This window comes from Emys orbicularis, chromosome 21 (genome assembly GCF_028017835.1).
Source record: "Emys orbicularis isolate rEmyOrb1 chromosome 21, rEmyOrb1.hap1, whole genome shotgun sequence".
Classification (NCBI taxonomy): domain Eukaryota; kingdom Metazoa; phylum Chordata; order Testudines; family Emydidae; genus Emys; species Emys orbicularis.
This window is the reverse complement of record NC_088703.1, coordinates 20,659,947-20,679,407: the sequence shown is the minus strand read 5'-3', so window position 1 is coordinate 20,679,407 and position 19,461 is coordinate 20,659,947. Positions and strand designations below refer to the sequence as shown.

The 19,461-nt window shown below is 56.9% G+C and overlaps 1 protein-coding gene across 1 annotated transcript; it reads right to left on the bottom strand.

Moving 5' to 3' along the window:
• Nucleotides 1-251: 251 nt before the first annotated feature.
• Nucleotides 252-17,500, bottom strand: LOC135893087 (immunoglobulin superfamily member 1-like). The gene is made up of 8 exons (XM_065420872.1): nt 17,465-17,500; nt 16,936-17,221; nt 14,007-14,291; nt 5,008-5,292; nt 3,631-3,921; nt 2,660-2,944; nt 1,275-1,508; nt 252-373 (listed from the first exon to the last, which is right to left on the bottom strand). Exons 1-8 carry the CDS (start codon nt 17,498-17,500, stop codon nt 252-254), a joined length of 1,824 nt encoding a protein of 607 aa, XP_065276944.1.
• Between the last annotated feature and the right edge of the window lie 1,961 nt (nt 17,501-19,461).

Genomic DNA, 19,461 nt, shown 5'->3' with positions numbered 1-19,461 from the left:
TCACACCGCTGTCAAGTCGGGAGCTGTTTGGTGGGGGATTCTCCGAGGCAGGGGTGTTTGGGAGCAGGGGGTTTGTGCCGGTGTCTCACCACTCCACGGGGAATCCACTTGTCCCCCGGGAAGATTCGCTTCCCTGCACGGCCGGATCCAGGCTCCTGGGGGCTCAGAGAGACAGCGGGTTAGGGGGGCCCGTGTCACCCTGGGCCCAGCCCCTGGGGGGAGCAAGAGGCACAGAAGGGGGGTCATTTCACCTAGGGTGCCCCCCTTGGGCGGCTGTAATAGGCCTCAGCCAGGATCAGCCCCAGGACGAGCAGGACCGTGGCACCCAGCCCCAGGCGGGCGATGTTGGTGTTGGTGAAATCCGGGGGGGCTGCTGTGGGGGGAAGGGAAGAGTCACTCGGCGACTTGGATGGGGAGATCAGCAGCTGGCACTGCCCCGGAGCGGAGCCTCCAACCCCCCGTCCGGCAGATCTGGCCCAGCCCCCCTCTGGGGATCTCCCAGGCACCGCAGCTCTGCGGCCTCCTCGGGGCCGGACCCCCTCAGGGAAGGCTGCGTCCTGCTGCCCCGGGGGGCTGAGCCTCAGCTTCCCTGGTGAATGGGGCTCCCAGGTGGACGAACTGCCCCCAAGACACACGGCACCCCAGCACCAGGCCAGGGGATGGGGACAATCAGAGCCTCAGGGTCTTAGCCCCCCAGAACAGGGAACCACCCGAACTCCCTGTCCCCATAGGATCGCTCTGTCCGTCCACCCCCCGGTACCTCTGCCACAGCCTGTCTGCTGTGCAGTGAGCTCATCTCCGGGGTATCTCGGCTGCTGCCAAACATAGCCAGGCAGTGTGCGCTGGGGGAGGCTGGTACGTCACCTGCTGCGCCCGACACTCGGGCGATGCCCAGGGCCCTAGGGGGCTGCCCCTCCCGCTGATGTCTGGCCCCACGCACCCAGAGTCAGTGCTCCCATCCCCCACAGCCAGCCCCAGCCCCTGGGAACCACAACCTGTTTCCACGGCGGGTTCAAAGGCAGATTCCACCAACCACCCCTGCACGACGAAGACAGGAATCTCCACCCCCTTCAGCCCTGAATCTCCAGCTGCTGCTGCTCCCCCCAGCTGGGGAACCCCCCAGTGACTGTCCCTACTCCCCGGCCGATTGTCCCCTCTGCTGGGCCCAGGGCTCAGGGCAGAGCCTGGCTCTGAGCGTCCCATCGCTGCAGAGCCCAGCCGAGGATCTGATGGGTGAGGGGCTGGGAGCTGGGACACCGAGCTGGGCCCCTCACCTGCTACCACCAGCTGCACGGGGTTGCTGGGCTCTGAGGAGACGAAGGGCTCTGATCGGGGCCGGTAGCTGCAGCTGTAGTTCCCTCCGTGCTGCCGGCTCACGGTGGGGATGTGGAACTCGGCCCTGTCCCCAGCAGGGTCCACGTGTTGCTGCGGGTTCAGGTCTCCAGCCTTGTGCAGGAAGAATCTCACGTCCCGGCGCTGCCCCTGACACGGGATGGTGGCGTCTGCCCCTGGGGCAGTGACCCAAATGGGGCTCAGAGAGATGGAGGGTCTGGGTAATCTGGGATCTGCACACAGGAGACAGGCTGTGAGAGCCAGACCCTGGCACCCACCCAGTCCCGGCCTTCCCGGCTGATCCCAGCCACGCGCAGATCCAGGGGCCTCCGGGCAGAGATTCTCTACCAAATCCCAGAGTTCCCCTCACCCAGAATCCCGGTCCTGCGAGCTGGGTTCCCAGCCCCACAGACACCGAGCCACGGCTGCTTAGTGCTTGGGTCATCATATGCCATGTGTGGCCCGTGCCTCATTCACTGCGTCCGGCCCTGCCCAAGCACAGAGTGACTCACGGGCTGGTCTCTGGTGCCCGGCACTGCAGGGCCCGAGCCCCACACAGGAAGGGAGTCAGTGCCCCGAGAGGCAGGGAAGCATCTTTATCCCCATTCTACATGGGGGGAAACTGAGTCACAGAGAGATTCATTTTTTTTAGTGAGCTCCCAGGGGCAGGGATTGTCTCTTCACTCTGTCTTTATGCAGCATCTGGCACAATGGGGCCCTGATCATGGCGGGGGCCCTACATGCTCCCCCAACGAAAGAGATTCAGCGCTATTGAGGCCAGCGTTTGCAGAGTTCTCCACTAACTGTGGGCGTCTCGGTTTGTGGGCGCTCGGCCTGAGATCCCCCAAAGATTGAGGCCCCCACACAAGGAAAGACACTTTTGAAAACCACAACGTGCTCCCATCACACAGAGTCTGTGGCCGCACCAGGAAGGACCAGATCTCCTGGGTCCCAGCCCAGCGCCGTGTCCACCAAGCCACCACTTCTCCTGGAGCCCCTGCCTCATTCAGCCCCAGCCGGGGCACTGCCTGGGCCGGGGCCTGGAGAACAGGGAGATGGGATCATGGGATTAAATAGCGACTCTCGGTTCCTACGCACAAGGGGCAGCGTTAAAGTCGCCTCCCTGCCCCGAGTCGCCAGGGGCTGCTGCTCCCCCCTGGCTGGGGAACCCGAGTGACTCCATCTCTGCTCCCTGGCCGGGCATCCCCTCTGCGGGGTCAGGGCTCAGGAAAGAGCCCGGCTCTGAGCGTCCCATTGGCACCGAGCACCCGTGAGGGTCTGGCTGGGGGTGGGGCTGGGAAAGGGGACGCCGAGCCGGGCCCCTCACCTCTCACCACCAGCTCCACGGGGTCGCTGGGGTACAACACGGTGAACGGCTCCGATCTGCTGTGATAGGAGCAGCTGTAGCTCCCACCATCCTCCCGGCTCACATTGCTGATGGGAAACACAGCCTCAAACCCGTCCGAATCCACAGGTGGGAAATGGCGTCCCTCTTTATTCAGCACGAACCGCATGCCCCGGTGCTGCCCCCGACACCAGACAGTCACGGCTCCCCCGAGGGAGACCCCCCCGCTGGGGCTCAGGGAGATGTTGGGTTTGGGGTAGCTGGGCTCTGCAGTGGGAAGCAGACAGGCCGTGAGTCCTGGGGCCCGTCCTCACCACGCGGCCTCAGTGGTGGGTCAGACCCGGTGGCCCTGGGGATGGGCTCCTGGATGCCTTTCCACAGGGGCCAGAATTTCCTCTGAGCCCTGGGCTAACAGCATGAGACATGGAGCAACCCCAGCCTCTAGGGGCCTAGAGCTCTGCTCCCTAGCAGGAGACAAGCCAGTCCAGGCTCCATGCACTCCCTGGCTTCTCTGCTGGGAGGGCTGGGAGCCAGGACTCTTGGATTCTATCCCTGGCTCTGGTGGGGGGGGGAGGGAGTGGGGTCTAGTGGTTAGAGTAGGGGGGCTGGGAGCCAGGACTCCTGGGTTCTGTGCACAGCACCACCACTGACTTGTAGGGTACTGTGCAAGTCTCTACTATACACAGAGGTTTATAACGTTCAGCTCCGCTCATCATCCCGTAACTGATGTGTTGTCTGGGAAAGGCCCCCCCGGTCTGCAGCTCCCCCATCCCCCTTCCTCTGCCCCAAATCTCCACTGGCTGCTTCTCCCCACTGGCTGGGGAACCTCCCCGGCCGGGCATCCCCTCTGCTGTGCCCAAGCCTGGCTCTGAGTGTCCAATTGGTGCAGAGACCCCCCGAGGTTCTGGCTGGCTTTGGGTCTGGGAGCGGGGACGCCAAGCCAGGCCCCTCACCTGCTACCACCAGCTCCACATAGCTGCTGGGGTATGACGAGATGAAGGGCTCTGATTGGGGCCGGTAGCTGCAGCTGTAGTTCCCTCCGTGCTGCCGGCCCATGGTGGGGATGCGGAACTCGGCCCCGTCCCCAGCAGGGTCCACGTGTCGCTGCGGGTTCAGGTCTCCAGCCTTGTGCAGGAAGAACGTCACGTTCCGGCGCTGCCCCTGACACCGGATGGTGGCGTCTGCCCCTGGGGCGGTGACCCCAGTGGGGCTCAGAGTGATGGAGGGTCTGGGTAAGCTGGGATCTGCGCACAGGAGACAGGCTGTGAGAGCCAGACCCGGTCACCCACCCAGCCCCGGCCTCCCCAACCGGCCCCAGCCCTGGGTAGATCCACAGCACCCCAGGCAGAGATTCTCTCCCAGATCCCAGAGTTCTCCCCACCCAGAATCCCAGCACTGTGAGCTGGGCTCCCAGCCCCACAGACACCGAGCCGCAGCTGCCTAGTTCTTGGGTCCTCATATGCCCATGTGTGGCCCCGGCCTCATTCCCTGCATCTGCCCCCCCGAGCACAGAGCGACTTATGGGCTGGTCTCTGGCACGCCGCACCACAGGGCCCGAGCTCCACACAGGAAGGGAGTCAGCCCCCTGGGAGGCAGAGAGGGGTCTTTATCCCCATTCTACACAGAGGGAAACTGAGACACAGACATGTTCACTTTCCTCAGTGAGCTCCCAGGGGCCAGGACTGTCTCTTCACTCTGTGTTTATTCAGCGCCTGGCACAAAGGGACCCTGATCATGGCGGGGACCCTACATGCTCCGACAGCACAAGGGATCCAGCGCTATTGAGGCCAGGATTTGCAGAGGTCTCCACTAACTGTGGGAGTCTCGGTTTGTGGGCGCTTGGCCTGAGATCCCCCAAGATTGAAGCCCCCCACAATGAAGGACACTTTTGAAAACTGTGACGTGCTCCCATCACACACTGTCTGTGGCTGCGCCAGGAGCTGGCCCAGATCTCCTGGGTCCCAGCCCAGCGCCGTGTCCACCAAGCCACCACTTCTCCTGCAGCCCCTGCCTCATTCAGCTCCGGCCTGGGGCAGGGCCTGGCGAACAGAGGGGATGGGATCATGGGATTAATTAGCAACTCTCGGTTCCTACACACAAGGGGCAGCGTTAAAGTAGCCTCCCTGCCCCGAGTCTCCAGGGGCTGCTGCTTCCCCCTGGCTGGGGAACCCCCCAGTGACTCCGTCCCCGCTCCCCAGCCAGGCGTCCCCTCTGCGGGGTCAGGTTCTCAGGAAAGAGCCCGGCTCTGAGCGTCCCATTGGCACCGAGCCCCCGTGAGGGTCTGGCTGGGGGTGGGGCTGGGAACGGGGAGGCCGAGCCGGGCCCCTCACCTCTCAGCACCAGCTCCATGGGGTCGCTGGGGTACGACACGGCGAGCGGCTCCGATCTGCTGTGATAGGAGCAGCTGTAGCTCCCGCCGTCCTCCCGGCTCACGTTGCTGATGGGAAACACAGCCTCAATGTCATCCGAATCCACAGGTGGGAAATGGCGTCCCTCTTTATTCAGCACGAACCGCACTCCCCGGCGCTGCCCCCGACACCAGACGCTCACGGCTCCCCCCAGGGAGACCCCCCCGCTGGGTCTCAGGGAGATGATGGGTTTGGGGTAGCTGGGCTCTGCAGTGGGAAGCAGACGGGCCGTGAGACGCAGGCCCCATCACTCTGTCCTGGGGCCCGTCCTCATCATGCAGCCACAGTAGTGAGTCAGACTCAGTGGCCCTGGGGACGGGCTCCTGGCAGGTGACAGGCCAGTCCAGGGTCCAGGCTCCATTCACTCCCTGGCTTCTCTGCTGGGAAGGCTGGGAGCCAGGACTCCTGGGTTCTCTCCCTGGCTCTAGGAGGGGAGTGGGGTCTAGTGGGGAGAGCAGGGAGGATGGGGGCCAGGACTCCTGGGTTCTGTGCACAGCACCACTCCTGACTTGTAGGGGACTGTGCAAGTCTCTACTATACACCGAGGTTTAAAACCTTCAGCTCCACCTATCACCCCGTAAGTGATGTGTTGCCTGGGATAGGCCCCCCCTGCTCTGCAGCTCCCCCTGCGGGCAGGGATCCCCCCTTCCTCTGCCCCAAATCTCCAGTGGCTGCTTGTCCCCCCTGGCTGGGGAACCCCCCAGTGACTCTGTCCCCACTGCCCAGCCAGGCGTCCCCTCTGCTGGGCCCAGTCCCCACTGCCCAGCCTGGCTCTGAGCATCCCATCAGTGCAGAAACCCCTAGAGGATCTGGCTGGGTGTGGGGCTGGGAGCCGGGACACTGGGCCACACCCCTCCCTCACCTGCTACAATGATCTCGCTGGGGTCGCTGGGCTACGACCTACAATTCTGTTCCATTATGGAGTGATAGTCCCCCCGTCCCCGCCCCAGGCCACACCTGAGGCCAGCCAAGGAGCCTGACCAGTGGGCCCCCGCAGCTCTGCCCCCCGCCCCGGGGTTGGAAATAGAGTCTGTGACCGGCAGGAGTCGCACAAGACCTTGGGCCTTGGGAACGGGGGGCTGTGATAGGGTTACCATACATCCGTTTTTTCCCGGACATGTCCGGCTTTTTGGTAATCAAACCCCCGTCCGGGGGGAATTGCCAAAAAGCCAAACATGTCCGGGAAAAATACCGCCAGCCGGGCACTTCCCCTCCCGGGCTCTGGGGGCGCAGGGTCCAGAGGCATGGGGGCTGCCCGAAGCCGGTAGCGCTTGGGCAGCTCGGCTCTTAAACAGAGCCGAAGAGTCAGGGGAGGAGCACAGCAGCCGGAGCCCTGGAGGGGAAGTGCCCGGCCGGGGGCGCAGGGTCTGGAGGCTGCCCGGCAAACCATGAAGCCGGTAGCGCTTGGGCAGCCCTTTTCGCGTGGCTGGGAGGGAGGAGGGGGAGTTAGGGCGGGGACTTCGGGGAAGGGGCGGGGAAGGGGCGGAGTTGGGGCGGGGAAGGGGGTGGGAAAGGGGCGGGGCCAGGGCCCCGTGGAGTGTCCTCTTTTTTTATTTTTTAAATATGGTAACCCTAGGCTGTGAGTGCAGGGGAGGGAGCTGTCAGGGGTAGATCTGGGGGTGGGGGTGGATCTGGCGGCTTCTCCCCCATGGCGGCACTGACAGTGAACGTTTCAGTTACCCTGAGGTGATTTATATCCCACGGATGGGCCCTGTTAGTGTTTGTATGAGCTGAAATAAATCCACATGCTGTCCTTGCCCCCCACTGATCCTCACAGCCTGGGGGGGGGGGGGCAGGACATTGAACCAGGGATGGTTCCCGTCTTCTTCGTCAGACCCCGGGAGCCAGATTCGGCTCCTAGTTACTCCATGGGGTGGGGGGTGGGGAACAGAAGATCGGGGACAGGACTGAGCTCACAGAGGAAGTTTGGGTTGAATTTTGGGGAAGGTTCAGGGCTCAGTTCCTCTTTTCCCCATCCCATGCATCCCCTCCCCCATCCTTGATGTTACTGTCCACCCCACAGACTGATACTCACCTCCCCACACCCCGCTGTGCCCGGACAGCCAGGAGCCTGGGGAGGAGATGGCTCATTAGTGACCAGATCCCAGAGCAACTGGATCCTACACCCTCGTCCCAGATCCCCCTCCCCATGGACACACGCCCTGGTCTCACATTCCCCTCCCCATGGACACACGCCCTGGTCCCAGATTCCCCCCCCCTTGGACACACACCCTGGTCTCACATTCCCCTCCCCAAAAGGACACACACCCCAGCTGCCTCCAATACTCACCGAGGAGGAGGACGGTGAGAGCAGATGCCATGATGGGGCAGTGGGGGCCTCTCAGCACTGCCACCAACACCCCAGTGCCCAGCTCCACCCAGCCTGAGGCCCGAGTGCGAGCGGAATGAGGAACTGCACCGGGGGCTGCAGCCCCAGGAAGCCCGTGATGCGCTCGGCCCCTTTCCTCCCCATCAGATGGTTTCTCTGCAATCTCCAGGCCAAATCTACCACGGTCAGCGCTAAGCCAGATCCCTGCAACGCCCAGAAAACCACATCCCCTCCTACAGCTGCCTGGTCCCCAAACCCCCCCTCACCTCCCAGCCCCACATGGGAGCTGACCAGTCCGGAGACCAGCTGGGAATGGGGGAATCTCAGGAGGCATCAAGAGGTGCCCAGGCTGCCTGTCTAGCCTCCCTGGAGCAGCAGCTGAGAGCAGAGGAGGGCTCCCCCACACACACAGTGCCCCCCACGAAGCGATCCTCTCTTATGGAGCAGGGCAGAGGTTCCTTCCTGACCCAGCTGGGCCCAACGCCCACCCTGGAGTATGGGGGTGGAGGGGTCTGGCCAACCTCCTTCCGAGGTAGTGTCACTGCAGATACTGTTCTTAGCGCAGTGGTGTGAGAGAGAGACGGGACAGAGGGGTGGGGGGTGGTTTCTGGTCCCTGTGAGGTGGGGAGGGAGGGAGGGATACATTTAGATCCTAATTTCCTAAAGGAGCAGCCAAACAATCCGTGAAAAGGGGAAGTGTGTCTAGAGCCGGCGTTCGCTTCCTGTTTCTGTTACTGCCAGTGAAGCTCGGCATAAACCTGACTCCCCGGTAGGGTGACCAGACAGCAAGTGTGAAAAATTGGGACAGGGAGTGGGGGATAATAGGATTCTATATAAGAAAAAGACCCAAAATCGGGACTGTCCCTATAAAATCAGGACATCTGGTCACCCTACTCCCCGGCAGCAACCCTGTAATATATCCTGGTTCTGGGAGGGGACTGGGGTGTAGTGGTTAGAGCAGGAGGGCCCACTGACCCCTCCACCCAGAGCAATCCCATCTCCCCTAGGTGTGACACACATTCCCGGAGCAGGGACAGGGGGCGACTGGTTTGTGGTTCTCTGTTTATTACAAATCTGGAGATTAACAGGATGCAAAATCACATAAAAGCTACCTCAGTGTGTCCCCTCCCCCTCCAGTAAAGGTTAAGAACCACTGCTCTAGAGGAAAACTTCCTTGAGCAACAACAGAGTCTTTGTGGGTCTTACTTACGTAAATCCAGGATCACCTCTGGCTCATCAGGTGGAATCCTACCCAATCCCCTTTCAGGCAAACTGCTAGATTTCATAGTGAAAAGGTCAGAAGCATTTTCCTTCCCTTTGCCACACAAAAGCTTAGGAATCTTTTTCTTCTTGCTACAAGTTTCCACACCGTCAGTAGCCAACACAATTAAATCACCTTTCTGCTCTCCTTCTGCCCTGGCTAGGGTATCACCCTGATCAGACAGAGTTGCTACATCCCATTCCAGCCACACGTTCGCAACAGGCAAAATACACCAGAATTGTCTGGTCTCTGGGATTTTGCATAGACACTAACTGGATGCAACCGAGTTACAGAGCCATTCTCCCCAGCAGACACAAACTTAGGACCATTCCTTTCCTGGGTTTTAGTTGAATCCAGAATCAACTCTGAGACAACTGCACTATTCTCAACCGTCACAGGCTGAAAGGCACCTTCTGTCTGCTCCACAAAGAAGAGCCGGAGACACATTCTCCTTTACCAGACACACAGCTTGGGATAACCTTTCCCTTGTCACAGGGCTGTTCACAGACAACTGCTTGGAGGCTGGGGTAGCTCCCTCCATAGGCAAGTCAATATCCCTAACGGACACGGGCACATTTCCTTCACTGTCACAATTCTCCACACAGGTAAGGTCTAGGGACACTCATCTTCCACTATCCCGGCCTTCCCAAACTGCTGACTAGATTAAGCCATCAGCTCACAAGGCTGCCTAGACTCATCCAAACTTTCCCTACCAGGCACATTGCCACTCCCAACAGATAAACTGCTGCTCTTCTCACCACACTGACCTACTTCCAGCAAATCACAGTTATCCTTTTCAGGTTCACTTTTATAAGCTGTATGAGCCAACAATCCATCACCCATCAAAAATCTACCCTGGCCTTTTCTTCCTCCGTTAGGGCTTTAACCCGACCATCCACTTTAATCTGCTCCAGAGAAACATTTTCCTGACCAATGAGATCTTTCTGTGCTTGATCTAATTCCAAATTCACTTCTGAGACATTAGACAGACGTTCGGAAACTTCATTCACAGACAAACAGCTTTTTTGCACATTTGAAGAAACCCTTCCCAGTCAAATCATTGACCACAACAGACCCAGGTTTAAGATCATTCCCTTCCTGTGACTGATTACCTGGACTGAACAAAGCTTTAATGTTTTCCCCAATCTAAAGATCCTTCGGCAATAACTTCCTTACACCAGCTATAACTGCATGTAAGTACCATTCCATTCAAGGTGGATTCTGGCTGAAGGCACGCTTACAGTAAACTCATAGAGGACTACAACATTCACACTCTGATTTGGTAAGTAATCTCCCTCTTTTGACAAGATCTGCTTTAACAAGAGTGATGTTAGAAGCCATAATTTGCCCTAAACAGCGTTTACCATTGACTTTTACACTCTCTATGAATTTTCCATGACCACTCCCATGCATAGCATGGGCACAATATATGGGGTCACCTTCTACTGAACTTACAGTAACAACATTTACATAAAAGGTGGCAGTGTTGGGGTACATTTGGTTACACCCAGACAACTGCTCAGAGTTATACAACATACCAACATTGTTATAAACTGGACTTTCAAGAGGATACAGTTTCTGCTGTTCTTCCATTGCTTTATTGACTTGGGCCTTGGCTACACTTGCAGCTGTACAGTGCTGTGAGGTAAACCTGTCTTCGTACAGCTGCAGTCTGTCCACACTGACAGCTGCCAGCGCAGTGGTGTGGCCACACTTGCAACATTTGCAGCTGTGTTGGGAGCGGTGCATTATGGGCAGCTATCCCAGCATTCATGTGGCTGCAATGTGCTTTTCAAAACGGGCGGTGGGGTGGAGTGTGACAGGGAGTGTGGGGGGAGAGAGAGTGCTTTTTGGAGCATGTCAGCTCTCTATTTTGCAAGTTCCGAACTCCCGGTCCCCTGCTCATTCATTCACTCACTCAAAGCAAGCTGCAAACTGTTTGCTTTTCTCTGTGGTAGGAGCTTTGAAACCGGCACTTCCGCATTCCTGCAGCCGGTCACAACAATGGAGAGGATTGGCCACTTGACAAGGTGATTAGTACAGCGCTGCAAGCGTTTACACTCAGACCCGTGAGTCGTAGCCACTCCGCTGCAGCTGTTATTCCTCTCGGAGATGTGGAGTACCTGCAGCGGTGTACCCAGGGAGATACAGCGCTGTAAGTGCCCTGCCAGTGTGGACGGGGAGTGAGTTACAGCGCTGGGGGAGGCTTTACAGCGCTGTAACTTGCAAGTGTAGCCAAGGCCTTGGAGCTGAAGTCTGGCCATCTCCTGTTGCATTTGGTGAGTCTTCTGTTGCATCTGGCGAACCCCCTCCTCAGCAGTCAGCAGCTCAATACACTCCCTACGAGCCCCTTCGCACTCAGGGGTGTGAAAACACCCCCCCCCCAAGCACAGCGAGTACAGCGCTGTAAAGCGCCAGTGTAATCAGAGCCTGCAGCGCTGCACGCTCGCTCGCAGTGCTGCACACTCGCTCGCAGCCTTGCAAGCTATTCCCCTCGGAGAGGTGGAGTACATACAGCGCTGCGAGAGAGCTCTCGCAGCGCTGGCGGCGCGACTACACTCGCGCTTCACAGAGCTGCTGCGGCAGCGCTGGGAAGTCCCGAGTGTAGCCAAGACCTCAGCTTCTCTTTCCAATTCAGCCATTCTTTTGCTTTTCCAGGCATCGAATGTCTGCTAGTTTCTGCTCATGCTCAAGTTGCAGTGTATTTGCTGCCTTTTGCATTCTAATTGCTTCTGCAGCTTATGTAGCCTCAGGTAGGGGCTGTGCTCCTGTCTCCTGATCACTGGCCATTAACAGATCTCTCAGTTCTTGATTCGTAGCTTTCTTTCTAAAGCTTAGCCCCTTTTCTGAACAAAAATCTTCCAGGGCTTTTTTGTCAAGGCCCTCATATGCTCCTTGCTCACCCATTGCAACTGCTCTTTAACCAACCAAACTGTCACTATCAAAATTCAAATTTGGATAGTGTGGGGTTCTGACCCAAAGCTTCATTGACCTGGTTCTGTGGATCCAAGCCCGACTACGCCACTGTGACGATGATGCCCTTGGTGGGACACAACTGAGAGTATCAGGACAAATTGCTCAGAGCAGGGCAGTTACAGCCCAAGGCTGGGGTTCCTTTGCACACCTAGGCAAATCAAACCAGCCAAACAGAGAAGACTTTGGTTTTACCCCACTGGCTAACCATAAGTCATACAAGCAATTCCCTTAGACACTCACCTTAGACACTCACCTTCCATGATTTAGAGTCGGAGGTTATTCAATCAGAATATCGTTTTTATGACTATATTAAGCCCATACATATTGGAGCTGACCTAGAAGCAATCAAAAGGTTATTACATCATAAACAGCTCATGTATTACATCAGCAATTTAAGGTCAGAAGGTCTTAAGTACCTCCTCACAGTCCATCATTCTGTAGTGTAGGTAATATAAAGCGAATCCTTAAAAAGGTAAAGGAGGAAACTACACCACTACACTGGTGGGAAGGTATTTTTAGTACAGATGCGGGTGAGACACATGCTGCTTGGTTCATAATGCTTCACCCAATCATGGTATTTTTAATAATTCAGTTTCTTCTGATCATCTGTGTAATTATATTAAATGTTTGTCTGTGTAGGCTCAAGAAAGCTAAGAAAATATCTAAATGAACCCCTTTTGATATTTCAGCACTTAGCACTCTAACAGTTTGTCTTAACACATATGCCGATCCTCTCTTGTATTTTATACACGATGTTTTGTGTTAATATGTATAATAATGTGGTGGTTATTGTGATTGTTAATCTTAAACACCACCAAGGAGGGGATATGTTAGCTATAAATAAGTAAGGGATGTTGGTACTGTTTAATGTGTTCAATTAGCTGCTTTAATAATGTATTTATGAGGTAATGTTATGTGAATCACTGGTTTTAATGAAATCCAACATGGAGTATATGAACTGTGACCCTTGGACTCCATCTTTGTAGGCTGACTTGTTTACAGTTAAGACACTGGATTCCCCTGGCTCAAACCGGACAGAACCAGCTTTTCCCGCCAGAGCCAGCCCCCAACATTCCGTTCCCTCAGAACTCCCCCCCCCCCCCCCATTGAGACAATATAAGATCTTGTTCAGCGCCGGCGCGGGGCTGTCCGTTCCAGCGGCAGCGCATGGACGGTCGGGTCTTCCCACGGCTCCAGAGCCAGTGAGAACACCACCCATCCCATAGCAAGACTGAAGGAGGAGGGGAGGGATAGCTCAGTGGTTTGAGCATTGGCCTGTTAAACCCAGTGTTGGGAGTTCAATCCTTGAGGGGGCCATTTGGGGCAAAAAATCTGTCTGGGGATTGGTCCTGCTTTGAGTAGGGGATTGGACTAGATACCTCCTGAGATCCCTTCCAACCCTGATATTCTATGATTCTATTATCACCATCCCCACCCCAGCAAATCCACCTGACCTGTGAAGGGTCCTGCTGTTTTCCTGGTGATCAGGATCCCAGAGGGTCTCCCTGCCTGTCGTCGGGACTTCCCAGTGGTCCTCCTCGAAGGCTCCCAATCAGCCGGAGAGTAGACGGTCCTGGGCCTCACATCCATATATGGTGCCCACTGTGCCTAGAAATAGCAGAGAAAGGTTTCTGTATTGGGGCATCGTTTGTTGTTTTCTCAAATACCAAGGGAGGTTTGGTGGGTCTGAGCTTCAAGCTCCTAAACCAGTCATGGATTCACTGTTTGTCTATGCTCGTGTTTCTCCCCTTATTTTACCCAGTTTCTGTACCTTTACCCTTAATACACCTACCTTTGTTTGTACCATATTACCTTGAGTTTCCTGGGAGCTATGACCGAAACTGCCCGAGGACCTAAATCCAGAGCACCCCTGTGTACCCATCTATCTACTTAATGGGCCCCCCCAGTCTGGGAGCCAGGACGCCTAGGTTCTATCCCCGGCTGTGGGAGAGGAGTGGGGTCTAGTGGTTAGATTGGGAGAGGGCTGGGAGTCAGAGGTGCACAGACACGGGGAGAAAAACCCCCCGCCCTAAAGCCAAATCCTGACGATCTAACCAAACACAAGGTGCAGGAGGGATGATTATCCCCGATTCGTACAAGGGGAAATGGAGGCACAGGCAGGTTAAGTGACACCCCAAGGTCCCCTGGGGACAGGGATCCCCCCCTCATTCCCCAATCTCCAGTGGCTAGGGAACCCCCCAGTGACTCTGTCCCTGATCCTCGGCTGGGTGTCCCCTCTGCTGGGCCCCGGGCTCAGGGTAGAGCCTGGCTCTGAATGCCCATCGGCCCAGAGACCCCCTGTGCGTCTGGCAGGCTGTAGAGCTGGGAGTGGGGATGCCAAGCCGGACCTCTCACCTGCTACAACAATCCGCACGTAATCACTGGGATCCGACCTGTTGGGCGGCTCTAATCTGGAGCGAGATCGACAGCTGTAGCTCCCTGAGTCTTCCCATCTGGTGCTGGGGATGGTGAATTCACCCCCATCCCCAGCAGCTTCCACCTCCCGGATTTTGATTCCATCTTTATACATAAATAATCTCCTGGCCTCGCACGGACACTGACAGCGGATGGTGATGGCTTGTCCCGGGGCGATCACCCCTCTAGGGCTGACGGAGATGGAGGGTCCGGGCGCAGGGAGCTCTGCGTTCACACACAAACAGGAGTGAGATGGGGAGACACAGACCCCCTCCCCCTGTGCCTAATCTGCCCTTAGTGCCCAGCCCCAGGGACAGCACCAGGGGTAACAGACACCTCACTGCATCCACAGTCTGTTACTCCTGGGGCAATTCTGCACATCTGCAGACGCGCTAGGATTACCAATTTTGGTCAGATGTATTCCTGGAGATTTCATCACATGACATAATCTTTAATTAAAGATTAATCTTTAATTCCTGGAAACTCCAGGCCAATCCTGTAGGGCTGGCAACCCTAGAATGCGCAGAAATCACCTGTCCTGCATAATTTTGTTTTCCCCCCCGCAGAAAATACATTCTGCTCCAGAAGTGCTGCAGTTCCAACTTTTCCCCACGAGAGGCCGCTCTGGTGCCAGAGCAGCCAGCAGCATGAACACAGCCCGCTGTTCTGGCCCCACAGCGGGCCCTGGTGGGCAAAAGGCAGAACTGCAGCACTTCTGGGGCAGAATGTATTTTCTGTGGGGGGGAAAAAATTCTCTGCCTGCCCAGTGCTGCAGAATTCCTCCAGGAGCAGAAGTTTATCACAGTACCTGCCGCAGAGCCAGGTTAGGGCAGAGTGGGGCACCCAGGGCTGCTGGGGGGGTCACAGAGTGGGGCTCAGGAGCTAGTGAGTTGACCGCGTTGAGTCAGATGGCTATAGAAAAGTAATGGGAGATAGATACATTAGCCCCAGGTTAAACAAATCTCTGGTACCAGGATAAGTAAATGGCAGCTGCTCCATGTCAATTAAGACACCTGGGGCCAATTAAGATCTTTCCAGAAGGCAGTGGAGATTGCTAGGTTGATTGGGACACCTGAAGCCAATCAGGGGCTGGCTGAAACTAGTTAAAAGCCTCCCAGTTAGTCAGGTGGGCATGCATGTCAGGAGTTGTAGGAGGAAGTTGTGCTGTTGGAGAGACTGAGCTGTACACACCACATCAGGTACAAGGAAGGAGGCTCTGAGGTAAGGGTGAAGTGGAGCTTGAGGAAGTGGGGGCTGCTGTGGGGACGTAGTCCAGAGAATTGTACGTGTCCTGTTCCTAAAAGGTCAGGTACCATAGCTGATACTATTAGGGTCCCTGGGCTGGAGCCCAGAGTAGAGGGCGGGCCTGGGCTCCCCCCTTTGCCCCCCTGACTAATCACTGAGACTGGGAGACAACAGAGACTGTGCGAGGGAGGATAGCTTCTCCTCACCTCCCTCACTGGCTTATGATGAAAATGGCTCAGTAGACTGTGACCCTTGTCTCTAGAGAGAGAAGGGTTAAGGGGAGGGTCACAGTGAGCCTCTGAGGCTAGCGAAATCTGCCAGGAAACGCGGGACCCACGGAGACAAGGACAGAGCTTTGTCACAGTATGTATATATCTCTCCTCACTATACGTTCCATTCTATGCATCCGATGAAGTGGGCTGTAGCCCATAAAAGCTTATGCTCAAATAAATTTGTTAGTCTCTAAGGTGCCACAAGTACTCCTGTTCTTTTTGCGGATACAGACTAACACGGCTGCTACTCTGAAACCTCCAGAAAACAGTGGATCTTGATCAGCTCTATAATGAGTACTGTATCATGAAAAACATCAACTCCAAGTTGGAGCCTGGAAAATACTCAGTTGGGGAACTCTGGTCTCAAGTGCTGAGAAACAGGATGGTAGCACTGAATTCCTGAACATGACAAAGCCGGTGTCACACATGCTCAGTATACCAGTAAGCAATGCATACACAGAGTGTGTATTTTCAATCATGAAAGGTGCATGGACTGATGTCCGGAATCGAAGCAGCACAGACTTGGTGTGGAGTGAAACCCTTGTCAAAATGAATTTCTGGATGAGTTGCAAGGACTTCTACAGCTTTGTGATTGCCCAGAAGCAAGTCATGACTATGGCAAAGTCATCCAAGAAATACTAGACTTCTGGCACATCTGAGAGGTCTGCAAATTGGGAAGTGGATTTATTGACTGAATAAAAAACCCGGCCCTTTACCCCTGTTGTTTGTTTAGTGTACAAATAAATCTGTATGTTTAAATATGGATTACAACTAAGTCTATAATTTAGTCAGGGGGCCTGTGACACTCTCTGATTCCAGACCTCTGTGACGTAGTTTGCTTCAGCTGTCAGTGGCTGAAGCTGGGGCTGAAGGCAGGACTATGGGGCTCCCCTCTGCGGCTGGGGCTGGAGCCAGGGCTAGAACTGCAACCCTGCGCTCCCCTGCCCTGCAACTGGGTCTGACTTTGCAACCAGGATCCTGCGCCCCTGGCCCTGTGGCTTCTGCTGGGCGCTAGAGTGGGGGCCATGAGTCCTTGCCCCGTGGCTTGTGGCACGGGCTGCAGCAGGGGCCCTACACCCTTCTTGCAGCTTCCTAGGGCTGTGCGCTCCCATGGCTCCAGTTGGGGCTGTGCACCTGTGGCTGTCTTTCCCACCTCCCACTCACCCAATGTGTCCTGATATTTCACTCTTGCAATCTGCTCACCCTACTCAAGTCCCACAAGGGGGGTTGCCCCGCCCCAGCATTCCCGGGCACCCCTGAGTTGGGCTTCCCAGAGTCCCACCTTGAAGAGGTCTGTGGGTGACTCCCCTTCGGAGTCCCCGATGTGGGTCTCCCTCCTGCCCCCGATCTGCTGTCCGCAAACTCATCTGCCACTGCCCCTGCACTGCGCAGATCTTTGGGCTTCCGGTCCACTAGCCACATCTTAAGGTCTGGAGGGCAGATGTCATACAGCTGCTCCAACCCCACCAGGTTATACGCGTCCTCTGTGGTAGTGGCCCCTGTGCCCTTCCCCCACTTGCAGAGATATTCCCCCAGCAGGTTGGTGACCTCCTTGTAAGAGACACCTGAGGTCTTGCGTACACCCTGGAATCGTTTCCTGTACGTCTCGGGGGTCAGTTCAAACTTCCGCAGCAAAGCCTGTTTGAACAGGCCATAGTCCCCGTCTCAACACCATCCATTTGGCTGAACGCCTCTATGGCCTTGGGCCCCAGCAGGGGGGTCAGACAGCGGAGCCTGTCTGTGGGGTCAATCTGGTTCAGATCACAACTTCTCAAAGGCTGTGAGGTGGGCATCAATATCCCCCCCCTCCTCGAACTGGGGCAGCAGTTTGGTGTTTGGATTCCCCCCAAAACTGGCATCTCGGGGCCCTTCCCCACTTACCCCCTGGCAGGCCCTCTTGGCCCACCTCTCGTCCATCTCCAACTCGTGCTTCTGCTGTTCTGTATGGTCCTCCGCTCCTCCAGCTTGAGCTTCTTTGCTTTCAGCCCCAGTCTCCACAGCTCCTCTAGAGAGATACCTGACTGGGGTCCCCCTGTGCTGACTGGGGAGTCGCGTCTGATAGACGCCCGGCTAGTACACGGACTGCCCCCACGGCTGCTCCCCGGCTCTCCAGGAACCCCGGGAGCCCCCCTGGGGTCTGGAGCCTGTTCCTCAGACTGGTCGTTCTCTACAAGCTGAGCAATCAGCTGCTCCTTTGTAAGCCTCCCGATGCTCAGCCCCCTCTCCCTGTACAGATGCGCCAGGTTGCTCTTGCGGAGCTGGTTCTAGGCCATTTCCAGGCTGGTTCTTTTCAATTCCCTCATGTTATTGCTGGCAGCCACTCACTGCAAAGCGCCTGCGCTCGCAGCCAACTGTCTACAGGGTGCATCCGCCAACCATCCTCTGCTACCACATTGTCACGGACTCACAGATCGTGCCCACTCTTGGCCCTGTGCGGTCCCTGGAGGGAACCCCCTGCAGTGAGACAGCCCTTCTCGGGGCTCCACTCTCTCTCGGGGGTTAGGCCCCTCCACCTCCTGGAACCGCACCTCTCTGAGCCTTAGCACGTCTGTCTCTGCCTTGGACCCCCTCAGGGAGTCCACTCGCTCTGGACCCCCGAGGCTTCCACTCCAGAATGATGTAACCCTGTTCTCTAGCCCGGAGTGACTCTCAGCCAGTGTAAAACAGGAGGGTTTATTGAGTGTCTGAACCCAGCACAGGAAACTCTCAGGGACTCAGGCCTGGCCTCCCTCAGCACAGCACATCCAAGTCTCCCTGCATCCAGGTGGGCTCTGCTTGTTCCCCCTCTCCAGCCCCGAGCCCCCCTGCTTCCCAGCTGGGCATCTGATATCACTGGCCCCAAGTCCCACCTCAGTCCATTGGCTTCTCTTCAGGGAAACAGGGTCGCCTGGGACTCCTCTCCTCTCAACCCTCCCTTGGTCCCCTCTGGCTGGAACCGGCTGGTCAGGTCACTGAGGTCCTCTCTTCGCAGCCCATTGTCCTCCCACTGGCCAGAGCCGGCTGTGACTCCTGAGCTGGAACTCCAGGTCACCAGTCGCTGGGGTATCCATTCTCCAGGCCATTGGCTGGGGTCCCAAGTTCCATCACTGGTCCTCTGTACCAACAAACTCCCTCTCCGCTCACCTCATTAAACCAGTAACACCCAGGGAAACCGAGTCACACCCCCTCTGCATGCAAACCATTGGAAAAACAAGGAAAAAACAAGAAAACCCCCCAGTTTGTGACAGAGGGGCAGTAGGGGTTGATGGGACACAGGCTGGGGGAGGCAGAACGGGGGATGGACCCGAGGATAGTGAGGGGACAGGGCCTGGGGGGGCTAAAAAGGGGAGGGGCTGGGGGGTGATGGGACATGGTCTCGGGGGGTAGAACGGAGGAGGATGCAGGGAGTTGATGGGACACATGCTGGGGGGGCAGAACGGGGGAGAGGTCAGGGGGGCCAGGTCATGTTGCCGACAGCCCCGTGTCACTAAGGACACCCCGTATTTACACAGAAAGGTGCCTGTCCCGTGGCACATCAGGCTGGGATTCCTGTTCTCCCGGATCTCAGCGCCGGCTGCGGCCCAGCTGGTGTCTGCACAGCCCGGCGGGTCGCGGGGGAGAACGGGCCGTTTGTTTTGTCACTGGCTCCAGCCGAGGGCACGTTGGTTCCCGTGAAGGAAACCCCAGCACGGGAGCTGCGCGCGGGCGGTGCCTGCCAGCGGGAGCCCTGCCAACCTGGGCCTGCAAACGGAAGGGGCTCGGTGCTTAGCAGTTACACGAGGAGTCCTGGATCCCAGCCCCCCTCCTCTAACCACTAGACCCCACTCCCCTGCCAGAGCCCAGAACAGAATCAAACCTTCTCTGTGCAGCACAAGACAGTACAGTTTGGGGTTTACACT

What these genes read in the sequence shown, in the direction of transcription:
- LOC135893087 (XM_065420872.1), bottom strand. Translation starts at nt 17,500, where the DNA reads ATGGACGAGAGGTGGGCCAAGAGGGCCTGCCAGGGG. An exon ending in CCAAGAGGGCCTGCCAGGGG is followed by an intron (nt 17,222 to 17,464) that starts GTAAGTGGGGAA and finishes CTGTTCAAACAG; the next exon opens with GCTTTGCTGCGGAAGTTTGA. An exon ending in GGCAGATGAGTTTGCGGACA is followed by an intron (nt 14,292 to 16,935) that starts GCAGATCGGGGG and finishes GTGTGAACGCAG; the next exon opens with AGCTCCCTGCGCCCGGACCC.